Raw genomic sequence first — 27,557 nt, forward strand, 5'->3', positions numbered from 1 at the left:
ACTCAGAGGGCACTGTTTGACCCACAATGCATCCCCGGTTTACTCTTTGGGTCGTGCAAATCATAAACCAATCCTTGCTCAGGGATGTGCAAAATGTCAGAATCAAGCTTAGGATGACTTTAGCCCTTATCTTCTGCTTGGCTGCAAAGAGATCATAGTTTTTACAAATGGTGCCACTAAGTCCTACAAACATGCTAGAGGACTGGATTGTTTGTCAAATACTTGGAGCAGTATTCAGTCCACAGTCAGTCATTACCTGAGCTTGTGACTGGTTGCCTCCATCACATGGTATTGTTTCTGTGCCCCAGTGGGATGGCCGAAATGATTGTAAACTGATTCTAGCCAGAGAGAATGTTGGTTTGTTATACCATTAATTTCCTTTCTGGCTTCAATAAATATCAGCTACAGGCTTGAAATTTGCTTTCTGTGAACATCTGTGTAAGTCAAACTTTAGTCCTGAGGATGCTCACAAACAATGGCCAATGAAGGGATAACAACAGGCCAAATCAAATAATGATTTCCAGTTTAGCAAAAAGACTTTTACATTGTTTAACCAGTTCTGAAGAAACATACTGTTCACACAATGATGAGAGCTAAGCCTATTATTGCAGTCTCAGACAGATTGTTAACTAGTTTGTTCTTGCTAGTTGTTGCTCCTTGCACCTGGGAACCTTTACAAATCGGGCACACTTGCGTAATATTGCTGTCTCAGGCAGGTTCCCTGCTTCCTCTCCTACACTCTGATTCAGTCATTAGCTTGTTATATAGCTTCTGCGCTTGCCTGATTATAAGCTAAAACTCTTGTAAAAAAACAATAGAGAAAAGTCATGCCCCCAATTTCAAAGTGGAAGTATTAAAAGACCAAATCCCAGGGTTGTGATGGAAAGTTCTCAGACCAGTTTGAAAAAAAAACCCAATCAAAAACACAGATGACCTTCAAGAAAAACGTATTAAAAACATCCTTATTGTACCATTGGTCACATCACACAGGTCCTATTATCAGGAGCTCATTGTCCTATACCCTCTGGAAAACATGCACTATAAATGTACCATGCTAGGAAAATGCAGATTGGAGGAGGGAAGCACCGAATCCTTGCTTAACGGTCTCAATTTTTAAACACCGTGTTAATAGAAACTCCATAACAACATTTACGGCATTGAGAAGCTGTGTCTACACGTTTGTATGCTTCAGTGCCCATCAGCATTCACTGAGAGTTGCACGTGTGTACGTTGAGAAGCGAGAGGGGAGAATTTAGCCTTAATGCCTTCCATTAAATAGTCAGGAAGAGTAGTTAAAAGCAGCATTACCCTTGCAAGAGTGAGAAGAAAAAGCACTAGCTTCCAAGAGCTCCCAGCTGTAAACCCAACAACACATGGAAATCCAAGTACAGTATCACATTTCTAGCGGTATATGTGAGCCCCACACATTAACAACACATATAATGCAGGAATCATTGTATCTATGCATGGCAAACTAGTGAGCTACATAGTGGCAACAAAAAGTACATATAAAACATTTATTCTTTTCTTCCCCGTTTTCCCTATTCATTAGGAATTGCTTCCTTGTGTTCAGAAGGGCGAAGTGTTGGTTTTGGACCAAATTTTTCTCCTGTCATGGGTGAGGAGAGAACTTTGGGTGATGTTGAAACAGATCCTATGCCATCCCCTGTCCATGGTCAGTGTACAAGACGTGTCTGCAGGGGGAAAGGAATGTGACCAGTTTGTCTCTGTGCCCCAGCCAGCTCCAGTCCAGTGAGGCAATTAGCAGCCAGGACAACTTAGAGAGACCTCCAGTCTGCTCTACCCTGTGCCAGAAGCCTAGCTCACCAGAGAGCACCAGAATTGAGGATACAATGGTGGTTTAAACCCATCTTTACTCTGCTGGACAGCTGCAGTCGGCGTTCTTTAGTGGCAGCACAGGATCGGGCCCATTGTACATGTTTAACAGAATAACCAGTTATTACAACACTGGCCCTGTTCATCCGCTGCCCTGGAAGACCTGCTAATTCGCACTGAGCGGGCACGCATGTTGGCCTCGCTAGTCCTGCTTCTAATGAGGAACAAGGGAAGTCGATGGGCGCGTGTGCTCCCGTCGACCTCCCACGGTATGGATGCGCCAAAACATGATTTAAAATACTTCAATGCCAGCTACGTAATGAACACAGCTGGAGTTGTGTATCTTAAGTTGATTTTCCCTTTAGTGTAAACCAGACCCAACTGTCATACTGGGTAAGAACCAAGCTCCATTCAGCCCTGTGTCCTCCATCTAAGTGAGCATGGGAAACTTAACTTAATCATTTCCTGTCTCTAGTGGGGGTAAATCCATAACCTTAACACTGCATTATTTAAAGGCAAGAGACCATAGGTCTTGCATAGCCAAAGCATTCATTTAAATAACTGGGCAGGGAAGTGAATTAAAACAGAGTCAGGAGCTCAGGATTTGGCCTGTAGGTTTGGAGTAGTTGTTCTTTTTGAATTTACTGTGTGGAGCTGTGTCAATTTCCCCCAGCAGCACACCGGTCCCACTTGTATTTTAAGATTTGTTAAACCGCAGTGCTCCTGGTCGGTTTTGATAAGCATTCATAGTTGCACAGACCCAAATCCCAGAGATTAATAATTTCACAAAGAGCCACTGTTATCAACATTCACACCCAGCACACGCAGCTCGAAAACAGGGCCTTTCCCTATCTTGCCATTTCATGGAGCAGATCCCACTAGCTCAGCCACTACAGCAAACTGTTCTGAGAAAGCACTGCTGAATTGTTCCCACAGTAAGCGATGCAGCGAAATCATTCACATTATAACTGGCATCCAGCTGAGCGGCTAGCAAAATTAAGAGAGCTGTCAGAGCAGTAATTCTAACATATCTGGTCCCAACCTCCAAGATAGGAAATCAATGGATATGAAATCACTTTTCCCCAGAATGGGGAGAACTGGGTCCTCAGAAAGGAATATTTTAATATTCTGTGTTGCTCACTCCAGCAAGTCTGATCACTGTAAATAAAACAGTGACGAGGTTATAATTCTATTTATTATAAATGACACGGTATTTCTAACCCCTTATCGGCAGTGGCCATCCTGCTAGAGAGTTTTATCACATGTAATGTTGTCGGGTGACAGGTTTGTATCAAAGCAAGGGCTCACTCCAGTCTTAGGCTACATTCAAAGCTCTATTGCAGACATATTCTAGTCAGTGAATGTGATACTGATCATACCCCCCAATGCCCTCTTTCTCTCTCAGCACTGCACAACTTACCTTTGGAAGTGGCATAATCTCTCTCTCACACAGGAACACACATAGTTGCTTTCTGGATCTGCGTGGCATCCTTCCCAGATTATCAGGAAGACTTGGGGAAAAAAGATCTTTAGGGTGGGGTCCCTGGTAAGTATTAGTGTCTCCCAATTCAAAGGCTCTTCAGGGGGCAGGAAGTGCATGCTTGTTCCCCCAAGGCAGTGGGACCAGAGGGCACTCTGCCAGTGCTGTTGCAATGAGTGAGGTGCAGACATAATTCAGAATCCTTGGCATGGTGTCTTGGGAACCCCTGGGGATTCCCTCGCCACCACACATTGGAGATTATTGGGTGTATCAGCTACTGCACTGTGAGGTAATCCCTATTGGCTGCCCAGCTATTGCACTGCACCAGAAGCCTGCTCCAAAGCACACCGAAGTCAATGGCAGTGAAATGGAAATGCAATGGACACTGGATCCAACTCTAAGGAAGGTGAGTCTACACACAGTGGCCCTTGCCTGTCTGCCTTTCCTGGAGACACTTTTAGAGTGTAGCAGAGCAACTACTACTAAAGAGGACTGGAGAAGATGAAGGAAGGCCACCAGTCCCTCTTTCCTAAGAGATTATACAGCTCAGTGACGGAAGTGTTCCTGGGGCCTTGGTGGGTGGGGTGCAGTTGTAGGGAGTGTGGAAGCAGGCTCTTTGCTGGCCAGGCCTCTCGTGCATATTGCCATCCAAGCAAAAGGTCAACTTCACCTTGATGAAAAACCCTATGTACCTTAAAGATCAGTGAAGAACAGGAACAAAAACCAGACCTGAAAAGATCATGTAAAGTTTGTGCTGGTTGTGCTGACTGTGCCATGCCCAATAAGGCAGGAAAGGAAAAACAGGAAACCATCTCACCCCCTTACTCCTGTCACTTAACAGACAGGGTCTGCTAGCCTATCACAAAAAGCACGCAAAAGCTCTCTCTATAAAACAGCTACCCTTCCTATATCAAATTGAGAATTCCCGAATAAATCATTGGAAGGCAGAATACGAGCTAGGTCCAAGGACTGATCACCCGAGGGCCATCTCCCGCTCAACGAACCCAAACGAGTTCCTGTAGAGCGTAACATATACTAACTATGATGTTGTTGCTGTTGTACTTTGTGTTTTTTTTAAGTGTGAGTATTGCTATCTAAACTTAGTTAAAAGTTTTGTTAAGTAGTAGTGTTAAGAGTTTTAGATAAATAATTAGACTTATGAGTAAGATTGATGTAAATGTAACTATTGATAATCCCTGGTCCCTTATTGACAACTATTGGGACTTAGAAAAAGCTCAGGGAATTTTCATTTATTGTATTGCACTTTGCTTATTGCTCCTACTAATAGTTATTTGGCGACCACGCATGTAAGAGACTAATAAAGAAAAGCTATGATCGGAAGCATTCTAATAAAAGTTTAAAAGATATTTAGTAATAGTTTGACTGTTTCTGCACCTCCCTGGGACTAGCCACATTTCCGAACCTTTTACTTTAACCACAGGGAGGGATTTTCTATAAAATCCAACCCCCTAAGTGAACCTACAGTGGCTATGCAATGCATCCCCTCTGAACTGGGGCTTGTCAAGCCTATTTCATGTGCACCAGACTTTCTAGGGGATACTTTCACTGCTTGCTGTGGCTTTCCACAGGAGGATCAGCAGGAGGAACCACTAGTCCCAGGAAGTGGCAGTCCGATAGCCCCCCTACTCTGTTCCAAAATGCAGTTACAGCTCAGATCAGAAAGCATTAGTTTTAAATCACCAACAGGAATTCCCACAAGGGTAACCCACTGTCAGCTTAAGTGTCTGGCTAACTAACCTTAATCATTTCTGACACTGGCAGGAGTCAGTTTCCTACTTTAGTAGTGGCCTGATGTCAGGAGAAGATCGCTAATCTTGTGTGACTAAACTAGAGACAGTGCTGAACTGGAATGGTGGACCAGAACCCCTCATTAGCTTTGGGAAAATTTGACTCCAGCTCAGCATCTAGACATTGCAGTGTGGCTCTCCCTCTAAGGGTACGTCTAAATTACATGGCTCCGTCGACGGAGCCATGTAGATTTGTTTGGCAAAGTCAAATGAAGCCGCGATTTAACTGATCGCGGCTTCATTTAAATTTACATGGCTGCCGCGCTGAGCCGACAAACAGCTGATCAGCTGTTTGTCCGCTCAGCGCGCTAGTCTGGACGCTCCCCTGCCGACATCAAAGCCCTTTGTCGGCAGCCCCGGTAAACCTCATCCCACGAGGAATAACGGGGCTGCCGACAAAGGGCTTTGATGTCGGCAGGGGAGCGTCCAGACTAGCGCGCTGAGCGGACAAACAGCTGATCAGCTGTTTGTCGGCTCAGCACGGCAGCCATGTAAATTTAAATGAAGCCGCGATCATTTAAATCGCGGCTTCATTTGACTTTGCCTATGTGTCTAATCTACATGCCTCTGCTGACAGAGGCATGTAGTCTAGACACAGCCTAACATAAAGAAGTGTTTATTTCACAGTGAGTTCTTTCCATGGGCATTCAATTAGTGCTAGTGAGATAGAAACTGCCTCACTGCTTCCACCACTGGGCTCTCCCTACACTGCCCCATAACAGTAAAATGGCCGCCTCTGGCAGAGGGTTCATTACCAACCACGGACCTGATTCTGTTGTGCTCCACAGTCGGTGGCAAAGCACCTATTTAACAGAATGACAGCAGGAGTCAGCCATTTCCGTCAACGGCTGATTACAGTTTAATCTGTGAGAAGCATTTACCTCATGAAACTTAGAATGTGGGCTGAGGAAAATGAGTGGAATTTTCTTTCAGTGCCACCAACCCCATGATCCTGTGTCCTACAATTTCCCTGGCTTCACTCATTCACACATAGCAGAATAAATAAATAAATTAAATAAATAAAAAGTGGCAGTCCCCTGCACTGGCATATTAAAAACGTGGCACTGACTTTTTAGGGTTATACACACTGATTAACATACTGCCCTGAACATCTCATTGCTAGAACCAACCCTTCCTTCCCTCACCTGTTTTTCAAAACTCTGGTCACACCCCACCTAATGTGCAAGGGGGAATTTGCAAGTTGGCTCTCTGTTTCCCACACAGCTACCTCCTGCCCTAAAAATAGGTGTAACGCGCACCGTCCATGTTAGGCTAAGGTCACCTTGCTACTGCAGAGCTGCAGCTTGTTCTTTGCTGCTGTTGATGGCTATTGGGATCACTCCTTTACTTTGAGCGATAGAGTTCTATGCTTAGGAACAGAAACTTCTAGGTTCCATCCCCATGTGCGACCCAACCAGGAGCTGAGGTTATGGAAAAACTGTTGTGATTGCTAGTAATTGCTGACATTTAATAGTGATGCCTGTATGTAGTGCACCATAACAATTGTAATTTCAGGTACCCTTCGAAGAGGCAGGACCTGAGTGTACTCACCATGGAGAGAATGGCCTGCTGGGAATTCACACAGCTCCTCTTCCTCACGTTTTCTCTTGTCTCCTAGCTGCTCATATACATCATCCTCACTGAGAAAAGCAGTGGGGCTTGCATCCAGGGTTGTGGGGCTCCTGCGGTGAACTGGCTGCATTGTGCTGGCCTTGACCACAAGTGCAGAAGGGGAGGCAGAGCCGAGCGGCTTTGCTGAAGGTAAAGTATTGTCTGATTTCCCCATGATGCTGGAATCTGTGAAGGGCATAGTACATGAGTGCTTTGTATCAGGGACCAGCATTCTCTGCTGCTGTCTGAATGAAAGCAAGAAACATGGGCACCCAGTTCAGACCAGCATGCAGGGACATGGAGAGAAGTGGGAAGTGTGAACTAGTCAAGTTAGACATTGATGGGGGTGGGCTTGTCCCAGTTAAACTGCGGTGCAAGACTTGAATGACCACTGGGCTCTCCATATACCATCCCATTACAGCTCTTCTGAAAACCTGCTTCCAATGGGGATGCTGCACACCTGAACACCAAGCCCCAAACTCTTTAGAAACTCCAAGCACTTTGTGCAAGCACCTTCCTCATTGCCAAGGATTGGACGTAGCCTACCTGCACAGCCTGTCAACATCATATCTTGTCTGTCCAGAAGGGGTACTGTAGCACCATGTATGTTTTGTCATTGACCTCTCTGCTTCTCATCCACACACCTCTGGCAGCCATGAACTGAGCATTAGTCCAGAACTTACATTCCTCGTGTACTTCTTATAGCCCAGGGTGGGGAACTTCAGGCCCAGAGGCCAGATGTGGCCCCTGGCTTGTCTGGATCTGGCCCCTAAGGCTTAGGGCTCCCCCTCAGCATTGGGGAGCCCGTGCTGGTGCTCAAGCTCTCTCACCGTGTCCCCCCCAGGACAGGAACACACAAAATCTACTAGTCTTTTTCCTTCTCGGTCAGTGAGGACTTTTTTTTTTTGCCCCCGACTGACTTGTTCATGGGTCAGTGGCTCCTGATCCAGAAAAGGTTCCCCACCCCTGCTATAGCTCATCACTCTGGTTTCTGGATTTTGTCCCATTATCAAGCTGCACCACAAAGAGGACCCCTGACTGTTCTTCCTTTCTTGTCTCAGCATCTGAGCTGACAGCAAAATGAAGTTGTGCTGAATTTTAATCTCATCTAGGTACCGTTAGGTAAGGCTGTTCCCATAGTAATATGCTTTTTGCCTGGCTATTTGCATGGAAAGAAAATTTGGCTTTTAATATGTATTTCATTTCTGGCTTAATATCTGGCCTTAACAAAGCACCAAACACTTTAAGCTTTGTGGAGTTTCATTTCTGAATAAGTTTTACTCCATTCTATTTATAATCACCCATATAGTGTCGATAATTACATCACTTGGAGACAAAGGGCCAATGCACAATGACTTCAATGGGAGTCACACAAAAGTATCGGAGGGCAGAGGCTGATCCACAGAAAATATAGTCAGAAAAAGCTTTGAAAATGACACAAAGCCTCTTCGCAAGAAAGGACAATTGTTCAAATGTTATCTTCCAAATTATCACAAGTTTCTGGAGAGACTTCTACACACAATCGAATACAGCCCAGGCATGTTGCCCTTTAGACCCTGGTGCACGGTCCATCTCTTCTCTCAAAATTTGTAAGGAGGGAAGGGGGAATACTGTGTGGGTTGGTTTTTTACTTTGTTCCTTTTTGGGCTTTGCAGAAGTCTGAGGTTCTTGACATTAGTTATTAAAATTAGTTTTGTTTAAAGAGACTAATTAAGAAGAGCTCTGTGCTGCTTGAAAGCTTGTCTCTCTCACCAACTGAAGTTGATCCAGTAAAGGATATTACATCACTTACTCTGTCTTTCTATTGTTTAAAAGGTCACTATGGGGCTGCATGCACTGCTTGTTACACTCGCCACCTCCCACCCCCAGCCACTACACTTGCCAATCCCCCTCCCCCCCCCGGCCACTATGCTCACCAACCCCCCTCCGGCTGCTACGCCCTATCACCAGCCTGCTCCTGCATCCCCTCCCTAGCTAGACACTCTAACTCCAGCCCACACTTGCATCCTCCCTCCTGGCCACACTCTGCACCCTCCCCCCTCCTGCACCACATCTCCCACTCAGATCCTGCACCCCTATCACTATCCCACTCACTGGCAGAGACCAGAGGGGGGGCACATGCCGGAGGGGAGAGGGAGGAGGTCGCATGGCTCCCACTTCCCCGGAGCACCCGTGTGTGGCTGCAGCGGCAGCTCCCCAGGGGCCACGGGGCAGCCAGTGGGTCAGGCTCAGATGATAGAGGGGACCTAACCCCAGCAGCAGCAGCTCCTCCCCAGCAGTGCAACTCCCAGGGACATGAAATGGGAGCCAGAGCCGGAGCAGCCCATGCCCAGAGGGTATTCCACGCAGCTGAGGATGGAGATGGGCTGCAGCAGCAGCATGAGGATGCAGACGAGATGATGACATCACTCTATTGTCCCACAGAATTTTTTTTTATATATAGAGAGATGTTGTGCAAATAGGAAGGCTGGACCCGTGGTTAGGACCCTGTGGTGTAGAAGATCTCATTCAAGTCCTTGCTTTGCCAAAGACTTCCCAGTGACCTTGAGCAAGTCATCTAGCTTAGTTGCTCTCAGTCTTTCCAGACGACTGTACCCCTTTCAGGAGTTTGATTTGTCTAGTGTATCCTCAAGTTAAACCTCACCTAAAAATTGTTTGTTTACAATATTAGACATAATATTACAAAACTGTCACAGCACGCTGTTACTGTAAAATGGCTTACTTTGTCATTTTACCATATAATTTAAAAAATTCTAAATTGGAATATAAATATTGTACTTACATTTCAGTGTATTATACAGAGAGCAGTATAAACAAGTCATTTTAGTTTGTACTGGCTTTTGGTAATGCTTGTTATATAACCTGTTGTAAAATGAGGCAAAAATCTAAACAAGTTGATATACTCCCTGGAAGATCTCTGTGTACCCCCAGGGTGCATGTATTTCTGGTTGAGAGAGACCCACTCTACTACCCTCACTTTCCCATCTGTAAAATAGGCATAATAACACTTCCGTACATTACAGGGGTGTTGTGAGGCAAAATCCTTTAAAGACTGTGAAGTAGTCCAGCTACAAGCATCTAAGATAGGGTTGGGAGGAGCAATTTTATAACTAATTTTATAACTAATATAATACAGTAAATTTGTATTTCATATGTTGTCCCATCCTCCAATCTTTCATGCACAAAAGATCACAAAATGAAGTGCTCAGATACCACAGAAATGGGCATGGCTTATGGATCTCAAAAGAATAATCTAGAATAATCATAAGCTAAAGAGGAGAAAGGCTCAGAGGGAGAGGATGAGAGCAAGTGATAGATGGCAGAACACTTATATCTGTGGAGACTGGAATAAAAGACTGAGCAAGAAGGAAGCAGGTAGTTGAAAGATCACAGAGGCAGCATGGGATGGAATTCAGTATATGGAGAGTTTGGAAAACTCAAGAGTAGATTTGCAATAGGCTAGGGAAAGAGAGGTGTGGGGGGAAAAGGCTGATGTTGTCTGTAGGGTCATAGAGCTGGCAGTAGAAGACCTGGGTTTTGGTCCCATGTCTGCTGCAACTTCTATTGTGACTTGGACATGCCTATTATTTGGTTGTGCTTTGTCTGGCTGTCGTGGTGGTGGCTTTCAGAACAGCCCATTTTGGTAGTGGATATTCATGAGAAATTTTTTCAAAAAGTATTTATGAATTTGAGCCAGGGAGAAATTTTCTTTGGCAAATACAACCTTTTGCTGCAGGGATAGTGGTATTTCAGCCTGGCTCAACCTGAGCAGAGCGCTAGTCATGTGCAGAGACCTGGCCTTGACAGCTGGCTCAAAATGGCCTTTCTGGCCTGGCTTTCATTCTCACAAATGGTGGTGAAATATCCTTGGGAAATTATTTTTGTCAGCAGCGTTGAAGACTATGGCAAGAGGGATGTGGAGTTTCTTTCTTTGTGATTCTATATCTAACTATGAAATAAGTGCTTTTTATGGATTGGATGATTTGGCTATATTGAGCAGGGGGTAGCTACTCTATTACATGCCTTGATCTAGCCTCTCCTCTGCAATAAACTGAGTAGAGTACAGTTAGAGTGGAGCTAGACAGCTGCGCTATTTCGGGACACTTCCGGTATCCCAAAATAGTGTTTTCTGCATCTTGACAGCATGCCCGTTATTTCAAAATAGCTTTCCAAATAACAGGCGTCGCTATTCCAACATCTCTGTAAACCTCCTTCCACTAGGATTAAGGAACATTTCAGAATAGCAGTTTATTATGAAATTTGTGTAAACAGCGCCAAATTTCAAAAAAAGCTATTTCAAAATTAACTCGAAATAAGCTACGCAATTTGCATAGCTCAAATTGCATAGCTTATTTCAAGCTAAGAGAGCAGTGTTGACGCACTTTCGGCATGAAGTAAAACAACCCATATTATGTACAAGTTTCTCAGGACAGGGGCAGAGAATTCCTTAATTCTTAATGCAGATTTGGGGCACTACAACAATACAAGCATAATGCCAATATTACTATTTCTGTTGCTATTGCTAATTCCCCAGATCCAAACTTTCCAGCCTGAACTGTCCTGGTAAAACAAAACCCAACCAACTCCCCAGCCCCCACACCCCACTACAACCCTTCCTGACTTTGGAATGCCTATGCCAGTACTACAGGCCAAACTTTTATTTCAGGCTTGCTTTCCTTCCTATTGAAATCCAGCTCCAATGAAAGTCGGCAGAAGAAGTCAGGTCACTAATCAGATCATCTATCAGAAGATATAACAGGACTCCCCTCTTTTAATTAAAAGACTCAGAAACACCAGTGGTTCTTGCCAGGAAAAGTTGTTTGACTCATGGGTGTCTGTTTGGTAGATGGCAGCCAACCTGTTTGGGGAAGAGGAAGAGGTGGCAGTAGGGCAAGGGTGGGCAAGATACCACTCACGGGCCAGATCAGGCCCACTATGCCACCAGATCCGGCCCATGGACACCCTGCTGGGAACCTTGAGGCATGCAGCAGCTGCTGTTTTAAGTTCAGGGCAGCTCCCTGGGACTCTCTGCTCTGGAGAGCAGGGGAGGCTTTGGGTGATCTCCCCACCCTCAGCCCAATCCTCAGCTCCTATTGGTCAGAAACAGCTGCCCAATAGGGACTGACCCCCATCCAATCTCTCAGCTCCTATAGGCTGGAAATAACCAGCCAATAGGAGCTGAGAGATTGGCCTGGGTGATGGGGGCAATGCAAGCCTCTCCCCCGTCCTGGAGCTAAGAGCCACATGAATGGAGCAGCTTGCAGTTTTAAGTGGTATGGGGCTGCTGCAAGCAAGAAGCCCAGCCTGCCTTGTGGGTGCTGCAGGGCTGCAGGCCAGGAGATGGCGTGGGCGGGCAGAGTGGCTGGAAGGTGGGGCCACGATCGGCGCAAGGAGCCTGTGATTGCGCAGAAGCCTGGCGGGGGTGGACTCCCAGACACTCCCCCAACCCTAACTAGGCTTCTGAAGCATCCAAAGCAGTGATCACAGCCCCGCCTCCCAGCTGGGACTCCTAGACTGGGAGGCAGGGCCGCCATCGGCGCTGGGAGCCTGTGATTGCACAGAAGCCTGGGGACGTAATTGGCTTTTATTTCAGTGTACCTGCATCTTTAACTCTGTAAGGGTATGTCTACACTACCCCCCTAGTTCGAACTAGGGGGGTAATGTATGCATACCGAACTTGCTAATGAAGCCCGGGATTTGAATTTCCCGGGCTTCATTAGCATAAAGCCGGCGCCGCCATTTTTAAAAGCCGGCTAGTGCGAACCCCGTGCCGCGCGGCTACACGCGGCACGGACTAGATAGTTCGGATTAGGCTTCTAATCCGAACTATCTGTACGCCTCGTGGAACGAGGTGTACAGATAGTTCGGATTAGGAAGCCTAATCCGAACTATCTAGTCCGTGCCGCGTGTAGCCGCGCGGCACGGGGTTCGCACTAGCCGGCTTTTAAAAATGGCGGCGCCGGCTTTATGCTAATGAAGCCCGGGAAATTCAAATCCCGGGCTTCATTAGCAAGTTCGGTATGCATACATTACCCCCCTAGTTCGAACTAGGGGGGTAGTGTAGACATCCCCTAAGACTCTTTCAAACACATGCTATAGCTAATTCCAATGTGCTCTGGATCCGATGCTGCAGAAAGCAGGCCATCTGTTGGGAATTTTTGCAATGTAAATTCATCAAATCTGAGCACGGAGGAACCTGGGGGATGAAGAGCAGATGTTGCCTGAGCCATATCCAATGAAGTCTACTGCAAGATTCCCATGAACTCCAGCGAGGTTTGAATCAGACCCACAGAGCCTGCTGTGGGCAGGGGCAGTGGAAACTTTTCAAAAGGCCCCTGCACTGGATTTCATGCCTGAACTTAAGCATCCATTTCTCTGCCAGAAAAAAGTTCCCATGTAAGATCTGCTAAGGCACCTCATTTCTGAGCTATAGTCTGCTCTGTTATTCTGGCCCCGCTTGCCCATCCAGCTCCTCTCTTTGTGCAGCTGCACCCTGACTTGTAGCACTTCTTATTGTTCCACTCCTAAGTGTTCACACAGTTCTGTTAATGCTGCTAATTCCTGGCTTGCATCTCCCCAGCCATTGCCGGCCTGGGATATCTACAGTATGTGTTACTGTTGACCTGCAAACCCCATTGCTGCTCCAGTCCTGGAGTCTCGCACAGATTTCTGCAGTTCCCACCTGACCAGCAGTAACTCAAAACAGGTGTGGGTTGGGCCATTCTATAACACGTGCCACACTGGTATAATGTGGCATAAGGTTGAGTGACTTTGATGAAACACAGTCATTATCCTGAAATGTACAGCTGAGGGTGTCATTGCTTCTGATGACATAAAGACAAAAAAACCTCATAGTTCTACTGGAGAAGTGGAAGGGCAATCAACGCCTGCATCTCCTTGGTGTGATGAACATGCACATGGTGTTGTTGCCTGCCAATCAAATGCTTCAGTTTTGTCCTGTATTTTAAAGCTACTTGATCAAGGATGGCAATGAAGTGGAAAAAAATTAAAAAATACTTAATGTATTTATGAAGCGGAGGGGCCATCCACATCATTTACATAGCTTTTCCATGTTGCAGTGATTAATTAGCCTGTGTGTGCATCTAAAGTATTAAGTACTATCATTATTTAAAGTATATGTTTTATATTGCCATAAACATATGGGTAATGCCATTGATTTAGCACACAACAGATGTGCAAACTCCATTATGGCTTTTCAGTAGTGGGCTGAAGAGCCATCACATGCTCTCACTCCAGCCATGTTCAGTTTCTAAACTGATGAAATTTCCTCCACTTGAGCTTGATTTTTTTTTTAAACAAAAGGGGGAAACAAATTGCACTTCATCAAGTCAAGGGATGGGCTTTGCTGTGCTGGCTGCATCATTTACAAGTCGAACAACTGCCTGTGCTCTCAGTTGAAACTGTTTGGGGGTGGAAATGTGTTTGTAGTGACATGCAATAATGGAATCCCTGACATCCTCGGAGTCCTGTATAAGAACTTGTCATAGCGAGCACTGGGATTTGACAAGCTCAACAGAGATGCAAATTGAAACAGAGCTGGGTTACTCCAATGCCTGTCTCAGGTCCAGAGCCATCAGCTTTAAGACATAAAAGTCCAGTTTACACTGTGGAAATTGACTGCACTGCAAGTCCCACTTATAACACAGAAGAGCCCACCATTGTTAAAATGGAGTGTAGTCCAGCTATATGGAGGGGACTGACTTGGTTTTTAACCATGTTTCAGAAATGATCAAAAGAACAGATTTTAGTATGATTCAAGAATATGGTTAGAAAAGAGTATGATGCAGCCAATGCTGAGGCTTCATTTTAGGAAATCTCCCACTGTTACATTATAACCAGTGGTAGGGATGGTGGGAATGATAATAGAGACTGGCCACTGAAGGTTTTACCACCATTGGGGACAACGAGAAAAAATTGGTGGCTGATTTACACTAGATTTTATTTCTATCATCACTGGTGAAACCAGGCTGGTGGGACAGCCAGGACAGAAGACATCTCAGACACTATTAGCTGTCTGAAAGACCAGACCATGTTTTAACAAGGCTCAAACGTGATAGACGTTCTTAGTGTAAAAGGGGCCAAAATTCCAATGTACAGTTCAGTTTAATCATTGACCTAAGTATGGTGAACACTCAGCTGTGGCCAAACTAGATTCCAACACAGTTGTCAACCAGTGTGGACAGGGTCAAAGTGTCTTAGGCAAAAGCAGTAGATCTCTGCTAGGGATATGGTTATCCTTGGGGATACTCAGAGATCATCCAGGGGATACATCAATGCATCTAGCTTTGCCTAGTTTTAGAACAGGCCACATAAAAAGCCCTAGTGCAGTCGGTACAAATTAAAATTTCATACAGACACTGACTTGTTTATACTTCTCTATGTACTATGCACTGAAATGTAAGTGCAATATTTATATTTCATTTTATTTATTTATTTAATTAATTAATTAATATGGCTAAATGACAAAGTAAGCCATTTGACAGTAACAATGTGCTGTGACATTTCTGTAATTTTGTGCCTCATATTGTAAGTAAATAGTTGTAAAGTGAGGTGTAGCTTGGGGATTATGCAAGACAAATCAGACTCCTGGAATAGATGCAGGAGTGTGGAAAGGTTGAGAACTACTGGGCTAGAGCATATTTTGTGAACGTTGTCCTAAATCCCTTCCTAAGCCAGTTGTGCTGCCTCGATTTGATCCTGTTTACCCTGGCCATCCAATCCTATTAGAATTTATCCTGGTCCCAAAAGAGTGCAAATCACGCTGGCACACAGTTCTTACTTAGACTGTAAGTTCTTAAGGCGCACAGCCTGTCTCTTACCATGTATAGCATATGTCTGTTTGCTATTCTATTATAAATAATTATTAAATTCTGTTATATAGTGTGTTGAGAGGACTAAATGAGGGCTGGTAAAAATTAGCTATTTTTTGACAGAGAACTGGGCTTTTGTTTGATGGAAAGTTTCTGCTTTTTGCAGAAAATGTTGACTTTTTGTCAAAAATCCAAACAACAACAATGTTGGTTTTCAATATTTTCAACAAAAAAATGTTGGCATTTTCCTTGGGAACAATATAATTTCTGATTAACTCTATGCTAAGCTGATCAAAACCAAGGAAATACAAGTTAAGAAGGCCACACACTTGTTGATCTTTAGCACTGGAAGGTTTGCTGCTAAGGAGCTTGCTCCAGTTTATGAAGGAGCCCTCCTATCTCCCATGATAAAGATAGACTTGAAAGAAAAAGTATTTTTCCTTCCTGAGTTCTAACTACTTTTTCCTTGCTGTCCATTGCTCCTGTTCGAATCAGGGTAGTTGATTTTATCATGGCAAAGCATTTGTATGGAATTTGGCTCTGCTGAATAACTCTGGTGCTGGTACGCACCTCATAGTAGTAGGCCTCAATTTGTCCCTCAGACCCTTTTTTACAGGAGGAGCAGATGTTTTGTATAACAGTAAATAATAAAGGATTTTTTTGTAGATGAAAGGTCCCAGGATATTTTACTTGGTTGCAATTTTCAGGTATTCTTAGATTTTACACTGGTCACAGAGACCCAAGTCCTCAACGGTATTTTTGCAAGCCTAACTCACACTGAAATCAGGAGAGGCTACAAATCAGTGAGAGTTAGACACCTAAATACCTTTGAGGATCAGGGCCATTGTTTCTTGCCTGCTCAAACAGCACATCTCTCAGTCCTGATTTTTGAGAGCCTTTGTGGCATAATGAATCCCCAAAAGGGATGACAGCGGGTGGCCATGGTTATAAGCAAAGAAATTCTCAAAATCTTTTTGATTTCACGTTAAAATTATACTTATATATGTGTATTGAATGGAGAGGGGCAAACACTCTGCTGACCAATGAAGTCCCAGATTCCTACAAGGGCACAACCAGTACAAATTATATTCTAGTCACACCAAACAGACTTGGAAAGGGGGAAGTTTTCATTAAGCAGTATAAGTGGTGCTTACCCATGGCAAGTTCCAGCTGTGGCCCTGATCCCATGGCTGGAGCTGCTTTGACGTGACTACTGATAGTTCTTGGTGTATTGTTTAGGTGGGTCTTAACAGAGGGTTTCTTTAAGATCTCCTCAATAGAAAAAGACAGAGCAGGTTTCCCCTGACTGTCATATTCCCTCGAGTCACTCATCTTCATCCCGCTTGGAGGAAAGAAGACCAATTCTCTTTTTGTGTGCAAAAGGGAAGAAAAAATCCTCTCTACTAGAGTGCTCTCTGCCGCTTGCTTATTCCAAGAAAAATAAAGGTGAACAGATGTATTCCTCTCCTTACCGGCACCCTTTCAAATGAAATCAGTGGCAATGGAGCAATGGCGATTGCTGATGTGTGAGAAAGCCCACATCTTCTCTTTCTGATCCTTGGAGTCCACTTCAAGGCCAAGAATAACTCTGGAGTAGGTAGCAAAATAACACCAGATGTCACTGGGAGAAAAGGCTAAACAGCTCTCACCCCCACAAAACAATCCCCAAAGCACTGCAGCTTTAAAAAGCTCTGAACAATCTCATTGTAATCCCAGGAGGAGTGTTCCCTGCAGACTCATGGCAAAAATGCCCAAGAAAGTGTCGCTTCACTTAGGTGAATGTTTGTGGAGAGATGATCTTCCTTTTTGCTTTTAAGCAAGAATCCCTTAGAAGTCCCAATATTGTTTTTCTGATATGAATATGACTTGAGAAAATAACAGAGTGCTTAGCTAATTCATTCCTTTATGCCCAGTTACTAGCAAGAGTGGCACACTGTATGCTTTCCAAATATTAGACTATCTGATGCAGAGAGAAAGGAACCCTCCCTAGCCTATAACATGCAGGTTTACTGCTGCCCCTTCAGCCACAATCTTTGAGTCAAGTTTTCTCCTCTTCCAGATCCAGAGCCCTCTGAAACTTCCACATAGGCCTTTTTTTATCAGCTTCCCTTCAAGCCAGCCATGCCAGGAGAAACCGCCGTTGCTTCCATGGGACTGTCAATCCGCTGGCACAAAAGTGGTCTCCTTGTTCTTGGCTCTGCAGCAGGCTGGGTTGAGGAACCTCCCATCAGTTGCCTCCTACTCCTAACTGGGCATTTAAGCCGGGGGAAAATTCCCTGGTTAACACTGAAGAATTCCCCTCTATCCCACTTTTTTCTTCTCAGTATCTAAAGAACATGCAATTGGTCGAACTCTCCCCTCCTCCCCCGCCCCAACCTTAGTAAATCCTTCTGGGGTTGCCTCTTGCCTTTTACCTTTTCCCAGTCTGGCTCCCTTTTTCTGCTTATTCCCCTTTTGTGCTTTCCTTATCTGTCTCCTATAATTGTATGGCAGGCCCTTCCTTATTTGTCCAATGAACTGACAATCCTTGAGCTCATTTCCCATCATGCCATCCCTTGGTGGAGCTAAACCCCAAATTACTGTGTAACCAGGAGGCAATAAAAAAGCTGATAAGATGAAAAGCTCTCTTTGCTTTTTCTAGGGATTCTACAAACTGGGCAGACTCGAGCGAGCACAGGGGAAAAAGGGTGGCAGAAGGGCACAGAATGCTGCCCTGAGTCACAACGAAGCATATTTAGCAATCATACTTTATTAGTCTAAATTCCCCATGGGAGAGAGAGGAAGCAACTCTTTCCCACTGATAAAAAAATGGAGGAGTTGAGAATGGGAAGTGTTTTTCTTCCTTCCCTCTCCCCACTAGATCTGTTCATACCAAAGATTGCCCCCTTCCTCTTCTTCCTGGGTAATGGACAATCTAGCCCTCCTATGAGACAGCTCATTGGTCAGTGTAAAGGGGACCTCACCCATCCTCATAAGGGATATCTCAGTAGGTGAGACATGCCAGAGCCATCCTCACACATTCTCAGTGGGCCATCACTCTGGCTAAGGGACACTGTAGTTGTCTTTGCTTGTTAATCACTTTGCTTAAGGGCATTGCCATGTCTTTCTGGTCTGCCTTTTGAAAGGTATGATGAATACGTGTGCCTAATCTAGCGCACTTGCTCCATCTGTAGCTCTGCCTGGGCGTAGTGAGCCAAGGTTTCCTTTCAGCTCCTGGTTTTAATCATAATCATGCCTTGTGATTTATGGCAGTCTTGTCTTTGTGGATGGGGTGGATGTTTGTGTAGGTGCAGGAGGATGGGAAGAACACTTTATATCTCTGGACCTGGTTTTGCTGACCTTTGCCGAATGTGCTTACTCCTTCCCCTGTGATTCTTGACCTGCAAACAGGAAACCAGTCTGACCTGATTCCGTTTTGGGAGAAAGGGCAAGAACAATGCTGGTGAAGCATAAATGCTCTACTGATGCCATCAGTAACTCTTTGATGTCTACTCTGCCGGTTTTATCAGACACAGGGCAATGGCCCATGCACCAGTTGTATTAGGGTACGTCTACACTGGAATAAAAGATCTGCAGCATGGCTGTGGGTGCCCTGGGTCAGCTGCTTTGGAGCTAAGGGACTATGTAGATTCAGGCTTGTGCTGGCACATAGGCTAAGGCACCTCTCCTCTCGTGGGGTCCCAAAGTCCCACTGTTAAGCTCAAATCTCAACACTGCAGTTAAACAACCCGGTGGTCCAAGCCTTGCAAGTCTGATTGAGCTGTCCCGGGCCAGCCATCCATGTTTAATTGAAAAGTAGACATGCGCTTAGTATTGTTCTTGGGGCCATACCTACCTCTGCCTTTTTCAAGGACTCTCTGAACAGGAGCAGTAAAGATCAAAGCACACTCCAATGGATTTTCCTACCTCCTGTAACTGCTCAGGCAAACCTTCCTTCTCGATCTGTGATTATCTTTATCCTGGGTTTGCAGAGGCAAATATCCCTCTTTACTTCAAAAGGGCTGATTTTTGGAGAAAGGTGGGGAAAGGTGGGGAATTGCAGAGACGTGTGATATTTCACAAAATGCCGCTTTGAGATGGCATTTTGTGAAGTATCACATATGTCTCTGTAGTTCTCCTCCTTTGTCATAGATCCAAAAAACTGAGGACATCAACTTAATGAGAAAGTGGAGATTATTTCAGGGCAACGCCCACTAATTCCTCTCACTAGTCAATTGAGTTCAATACACCTTTTTGTCAGGACAAAGAGGACAGATCTTCAGGTAGCATAGCTCTGTTGGCATTCCAAGGAGCTCGCCCAAGGAATACAAGTATTGCCTACTTCAAATGCTGCTCTAAAGAAAGAAGAATTGGAGGCAAGTATTGACAAGTTTTGCAGGTCAAAATAATTGTTTTATGCAACAATGACAACAACTTGATGAATGCAATCAGATTCAATGTCTTACTCACAGAAGCCCCTAAACTCCATCTGAGTTCAAATGAGGTACACACACAAACACACATATACGTACACGCGCACACCGTGAGCTTGTTTCTTGGTTGCATTGTTCTCTTTATTTAAAATGAAGGCAGTTTTGTCTGAACGGAACATTTTGATCTTTGTATATAGAAAAACATAAACCAAAGAGTGACAAACTCTGATGGGGAAAATGGTGGCGGGAGGGAATGGGGAGAGAAAGTCAGGGCTAAAGTAACAGGATTATGCAGTTACTGGGTGTAGTGGTGTCTGGGCCCTGACTGCTACTGGTTTCATTGGGGAGGCTGTGTGAGTTTCTGCATTTCCACGTGCACTGGAAATACAGATGACTTTCAGTAACTACACTTATCTCATTTAGATAATTCCTGTAAACTTCTTGGGGCAGCAGGGGCGGCCCAAGGCAGGCTGCCGACAGCTAACGCCCCAGGCGGAATGTGCGATCAGCACCCCCGTGCCCCAGGCAGAATGCGCGATCGGCACCCCTGCCTCCACAGCCCTCAATGGCATGATGTCATCATTGGGTGCCTCGTTTAACACAGCGCCCTAGGCAATGGCCAAGTCGGCCTATACGCACGGGCCACCCCTGTGGGGCAGCAACAACGTCTTCCTCCAGAATGCTGAGCACCAAGAGCAGCACCCTAAGAGGAACCTTCCAGTGGTGAGTCCCTTTGCTAGTTTTTCCTATGTCAACCACATCGACAGATGTTTAACAGTTTAGGTTCTGAAAAGTTGAGAATCCCAGGTTATACAGAATTGAAATCTAAGTGGGCTTCACAGTGGAGCATCTATTATTATATAGGGTCTGTTACAAAGGAAAAAACAAACAAAGTCTGTGCTGGTAGCAGACAAAAAGGAGGTTCTCTTCTCTCTTTCCAGCCTCTTTCTCCCTTCTACATCTAAGGAGCAGAATTCAGTGAGAGTCCACATGAAGCTGTGGATGCACTTTTCCTAGGCACCTCCCTTAGCTCCCGCCTCAACAGTTTGTGGTCACTGCACATACAATCAGGACTGACCAGGGCCAGCGCACAACATTTTGGCACCTGAGGCAGGGAGCTCAAATGATGCTCCCATACCCCCTCGCTGCACCAGCAGCAGACACAATTTTCTACACTTTGGGTCCTAGTGGTGCCCCTGTACAGTCTGTCGCCTGAGGCAGCTGCCTCAGTTCGCCTCATGGTAAGGCCAGCCCTGGGACTGACAGCTGTCTATATTCACCACTAGGAATGGATTTCATGACTAGCGCCTCCAAAGCTTGAGCCTGGTCAACATTAAAGAGTCGTCAAAGCCATTCGAAGGCACTGGCACAATATGTGCATGAATCAGCTGCTAGGTGTGGAGCAGCTGTAAATTGTTAGTGTCACTTCTCAAGCATCATCTCCTGCTTGGTTCTCTTCCATTCTTTACATCGTACTCGGGTCTGACAGTCTCTCCAGTGAAAGTCACAAAGATCTTCTCAAAGCTCAACAGCTGGCAACAATGCAAGCTGAAAGCCCATGTGGCTAGTCTCCAGAGTCCTTTTAACCTTAGCTATATTGGCCCCGTTGTCTCTGTCGCTAGCCAACTGAGTCCACACATTAGAAATGTTAATACCTGTGGTCTTGAACTGACAGCAGTCATTACATTTTATTTTGTGACAGAATGATCATCAGCTGATGTTGGAGAGGACACCATCAGTCCTCAAGGTGAAATGGAATCAGCAGAATAAGAGAGCTTTTATTCCAAGGTAAGGAAGTGAGTGAATAAAGAAATAAATAGTAACAACAACAAAGGGATCGGAAGAGAGACGAGCGCGTATGCACGTGCTCACGTGTGTGCGCACGCACACACACACACACACACACTTTAGGGCAACAAATGACCCACCCACTGATCCCTCTCCTTAGTCAATTCAATTCACCGCACTTTTTTGGGAGATCAAGAGGCCAGATCTTCAGGTAGCATTGCTCTGTGGGTAGTCCAAAGATCTGGCCCAAGAAATACAAGTATTACCTACTTCAAAGGCTACTCTAAAGAAAGAAGCACAAGTTTTGTAGTCACAAGTTTTGTATGCCAGTGAAACATTGTTTTTTGCAACAATGCCAATGGTGATGGGCTTTAACTATTTCAAACTGAATTTATTTTCACCCTTTGTGAGACTTAGGCGGGTTTTTTTTCCAACCTAAAAACTTTATAGAAGTTTTCCTGTGGAGGAAAGCCCCAGTAGAAATTCACAGGACTTTATGTAACCGGCTGCTTGAGTCCAGGTGCTGTTTTGTGAGGAGCAGCTGCTGCGGTTATGTGTGACTGGGTATAGCTGGAGAGATCAGTCACCCTTTCCCTGGCAGTGCAGGGCTTTGAATGCTGATCAGAACACAGAGCTGCCTGCTGCAGGTAGAAGCCAGGTTTAGCTTTTGTGCTGTTAGGTAAACACACACATAAATCAACAAGCACATGTTTGATTAACACACAGCAGTATGGAGAACACACATCTGTCTTTCGTTATGATATGGAGGCTGTATGTTTGGTAACAATGGGATCCTTGAAGGGTAATGACCCAGGAGATTGATAACAGAATCAAAGAAGAAGCATATCACCTCTAACCTATTGTGCCATAGAGTTTAAGGCCAGGAGGGATGATTAAATCATCAAATCCATGATAGGCTATTACATTTCACCTGGATACCCCTGTGGTCAGCCCAAATACTTTAGATCGACTGAAGCATTTCAGTCCTCAGGAGATTAAATTGTGCAGCCGCAGGTTGGTTGTGAATAACTATGTTTTGATATGCAAGCAAGTGAGCTTTCTGTGTCCCGGAACAATACTGCATCACTCAGATGTAGATGGGCTACTGAGCCCCTCCATCTACCAGACACATTGTTCTGTGCTATCATCATTATTATTTGTATTGCAGCAGCACTGAGTGGTGCCAATCAAAGATCAGGGTCAGTGTTCCCTCTAAGCTGCAAGGCAGCACAGCTTCACAGGTGATTAATCAGCCCCATCCAGTCAGAGACTCAGGGCTCTGAGATGAGGGCCCTCTTCTGCTAGGGACTTTACAGAGTAGAGCTGGACAACAATTTTGTCCAAACTATTTTCTTGGCAAAAAGTTTCAGTGGCTGAAACACTTCGGAGTTTGGGTCAGTTTTGTCAACTTGTTTAGGTTAAAAAACCTCAAAAATTCTGACAAAAAAATCAAAACATTTCCTTCTGATGTTTCTGAGGTTTTGATCATTTGATTTGATGCAAATTTTCACTTCAAAATTTCCATTAACAAATATCAAAAGCATTTTGAAGTGCTCTGAATCTACATGTCATATTTTGGTTTCGTTGAAGCCAAACATTTTGTTTAACATGAAAAGAATTTTGTTTTCAACTTTTTGATTCACCCAAAATTTCAAAACATTTCATTTTTGATTTGACCCAAAATCATTTCATCTGCCCCATTTTTTTGGCATTGCCTGTGAACCACAAAAAATCTGTTAAATAAGTATTCTATTCTGGTTCTTGTCTCCCTTGTCACTGTAGCATCTGAGTGCTTTTTCTTGGTGCATTAAGCAAGATGAGTCATATCTGTCACGTGTGATTCATTCTCTCTCATCCTCTCACCGGGGGAGAATTGTACATGCAGGGAAATGTTTTGGTATGGGAGGGCTTTTTTAATGTGCATGCTGCTGTGTGTTTATGTTAGAGAAGGCAGGTTAAAGACGTGCATCGTGCACAGGGAGATGATGATGTTGAGGTTTGTGATGGCCCTTAGAATCTCTTGCACCAATGAGATTTACCCTTATGGCAAATATTTCCATTATGCCAGAGAAATGTAGCTCACAACCATGGTTTTCACCCCAGCACTTAAGCAGTTGTTCAGCGTTCTGATCATGTAAGGATTTGGTTATGCTGAGTCTTTCATATGCTAGATTTTCTCAGGCACTTTACAAAGCAATAATTTAGGTACTGGTTGTTAAGCAACTGTGAAGGCAAACAGAGCAGCCAGTATGTGATATTCACCTTCTGTCACCACCGCCAAATTAGCTAAGGCTATAGCACAAGTTAGCATCACATCCAGCGTATAATGCTACCCAACTTTGCCCGGGTACTTCCCTGCCGAACTAGAATTTGGTATATTCCATTTCTTTCCAACTCTTGTTATTTTACATAGGTCTGAGCAAATACTGTGGTGAATAAATTCTGCCTTCATCCCTGTCACCAAATGCCTGCCTAAACCTGTTTTTATAGGTACACTGTTTATGAGGGTTAATCCCTTGCCACTACTGATGGAGCAAACATTGCTTGTTCTATTTATAGATCGTTAATGTTTGACTATGTCTGTGACTTCAGAATGGGCTGCTGGGGCTGGTAGAATGGTACCTGCTCTAGGAAGGATTCTGCTGAAAAGAAAGGGCTCTGCAGAGTTAGATGAAGCAATTTTGAGTGTCACCCATGTTTATCTTAGCCTTTATGAGTAATCGTTTCAGAGAGAACCTCTGGAGAGGTTATAAAACTCAGCACAAAGGGTATATTGACAATCACTGGAGACAGGGAGAAGTCAAAGCAGGGTGCATTTTCCAGTCTTCCCTATCAGCTCTGGGATGGAAATTTGGGGATGGAGTGGGGTATGCGAATTTGGGGATGGACTGTCATGTGAATTCCAAGGAGCATCCATTCCTCTGATGGTTATAGAGTGTTCAGGGAACTGCATCTGTTCACTGAGATCTAGAGGGATCATGCTAATGACTTTGTGAAATCCATGGGATAGCCTCTTCACAAGGGTGCCATTTCAGATGTTGATGTATGCGTGGGGGGTAATTTTAACCATGATTCCATTCTGGGGGCTTCATAGGCACCTGAAAACTCCTCTTTTGTTGGCTTTTTGCAGGTAGTAACTTAGAAATTAGCAAAAATAGTATAGCCAGATTTCTACTGAATTAATAGCCCATGGTCACTTTAAACAAAAGTAGGAGCCCAAAAGTAGCCCAATCTATTTACTTAAACATTTTTTACGACCATTGAGAAAGAACCGATAGCTGTAGTATAATTAAATGATGGCTGTTAGCAGCATAGATCTATAACAAACACATTTTGTCAGCCAAATCCTGGCTTTGGTTGATATGCGCTGAATGGCTTATCGAAATACTTATGAAGAAATACAAAGGATTGGAAGGAGAATTCTAGTATGTTGCACTAAGGATTTGTGAGAGTAAACATCACCTCCATGACATTCACTGAAGGGACTCCAGTCTGTGAGACTCTGCCACCCTCAGAAATATTAAAGAGTAAGGAAACAGGAGCTAAGATGACTTAGCAGTTGGAACAGAAGGACATACAGCACAGCAGACATACTGCGATAAAATGGCTGGCTACTGAGGGCAGCATTTGTTTGCATTTGCACGTGTAAAGTGCCTCCCCCCCCCATGCCATAGTTGGGAGGGGAAAGGGGCTGGCCAGCAGCCAGCGGGAGGACTAGCAAGGGGAGGGACAGGAGAACTAGTGGGAAGAGGGGGGTAGGTGTCTGGTGCCTGCAGAAGGGGTCCAACCCCTGCAGTCTCTGTCAATGGCGGGACAAGCACAGCAACAGTCCCAGATAGCTGCAACCCTCTGCCTGCATTGTTTTTTTTTTTTTGCGGGGGGGGAGAAATAGGACTGCCCTCAAACTCACACGCAGGAAGGGGAGCGACACAGCTGGGGGACAAAAGTGAGCTGGGATCATGCTGTTCCGCTTTCTCCGCCACTGCTGGCAAGTGCAGGGGATGGGCAGACCCGTGCTGCTGGCACTGCCCCCACTAGTCCCCTCAGGCTACCTTGCTTGAGGGAGGAGAAAGAGGTGACGCAGGGATGGAGAAGATGTGGGGAGAGGGTGGAGCATGGGTAGGGTCAGGCAGAGCAGGGGCAGGGAGAGGCAAGGTCTGGGGCGGAGGGAGGTTGTCTCATTCCTTCCCCAAGCTGTGTGTGTGTGTGTGTGTCATGTGGTCAGTGGCCCCCTGGGCGCCGTCACCATTCGCTACTGCTTCAAAAGGTGTTCTGAGGAAAAGTCAATCAGCATTTGTGGTATTGCCATTCCCCCCAAAAGTGAAGAGCTGGGAAAAAAATGGGAAAGTTTTAAGTGTAATTGAAGCAGTGTTTGTGGTGTGACGCCTCATGTTTGTTTCTTGACAGCGGGGGAAAGATCCCCTGGTCGGTCATTCTTCAGGTCTGCCGCTCTTGCAATGAAGCACTGAAACACCCAAAGCTGGGCTCACTTGAATGAGCCTGGAGGAGGAGCAGCAGCCCCTCCACTCCCCACACCTATGTCTACTGGATCTTCAGGATCTCTACCAAGCATTTATAAATCTCAACTACCCACCCGGAGAAATAAAAAAGCAAATTGAAAGAGCCAGACAAATACCTAGAAACCATCTACTTCAAGACAGACCCAAGAAAACCAACAATAGAACACCACTTGTCATCACCTACAACCCCCATCTTAAACCTGTCCAACACATTATCAATAAACTACAACCTATACTGGAACAGGATACCATACTCCAAGAGGCTCTGGGAGACAGACCCATAGTCTCCTATAGACAACCACCTAACCTCAAGATGATTCTTACCAACAACCACAGGACATACCACACTAATACCAACCCTGGTACCTTCCCTTGCAACAAACCACGTTGCCAGCTTTGTCCACATATTCATTCTGCTGATACCATTATTGGACCTAACCAAGTGAGTTATAAGATCAAGAACACATATTGCTGCGCATCCAGAAATATAATTTATGCTATCATGTGCCGAAAGTGTCCGTCTGCTATGTACATTGGACAAACATCTCAGACACTTCGCCAAAGGATTAATGCCTACAAAACAGATATCAGACAAGATCACAAAGAAAAAACTATTTCTTGCCATTTCAACCAGAAAGGACACTGTCTCAACGACTTAACCACCTGCATTCTACTACAAAGACATTTTATATCCGCACTTGAAAGGGAATCCTCTGAACTGTCATTCATGTTAAAATTCGACACTCTCCAGGGGGGGATTGAACAAAGACCCCAACTACCTTACCCATTACCAAGATAGCTTCCCCAGTTATCACCTCTAATACCATTAGCTCACAGACATCTAACTTTCCCCACCTCTAATATCATTAACTCACAGACACTTACCTTCCTTCCTTCCCCCCCCGCCCCCCTGCATCCTCCTTCTGTTCTGAAATGTGATTTGCCCTTTTCATATGTGTTCATTTTTTAAATTGTATCCTTTGGTATATATGGTTGTGACTATTTTCTTCCACTATTTGATCTGAGGAAGTGGGTCTGGCCCACGAAAGCTCATCATCTAATAAACCATCTTGTTAGTCTTTAAAGTGCTACATAGTCCTGCATTTTGCTTCAGCTACACCAGACTAACACGGCTACATTTCTATTACTATGTCTACTGGTGTGACAAGAGGCTGGCTCCTCCCAGCCTTTGTAACATAGCAACATGTACAGAGTGAAGAGCAGGGCAGATGGTGATGAAATCTGCAGCCATCTCCTGACCTAAGTGTAAC

General features: G+C 44.9%; 1 protein-coding gene across 1 annotated transcript in view; it reads right to left on the reverse strand.

The window, feature by feature from the left end:
- The window catches only part of ISX (intestine specific homeobox), a 35,903-nt gene extending 17,883 nt beyond the window's left edge, over positions 1-18,020 (reverse strand). Inside the window, exons 1-2 of the mRNA XM_006137966.5 lie at positions 16,721-18,020; positions 6,676-6,921 (exon numbers count right to left, since the gene is read on the reverse strand). Coding sequence (XP_006138028.3) covers positions 6,676-6,921; positions 16,721-16,904 — 430 coding nt within the window. The 5' untranslated portion in view covers positions 16,905-18,020. The remainder of the gene's footprint in view (positions 1-6,675; positions 6,922-16,720) is intronic.
- Between the last annotated feature and the right edge of the window lie 9,537 nt (positions 18,021-27,557).

The sequence above is a fragment of the Pelodiscus sinensis genome, chromosome 1 (genome assembly GCF_052426305.1).
Source record: "Pelodiscus sinensis isolate ZL-2025 chromosome 1, ASM5242630v1, whole genome shotgun sequence".
Taxonomy (NCBI): Eukaryota; Metazoa; Chordata; order Testudines; family Trionychidae; genus Pelodiscus; species Pelodiscus sinensis.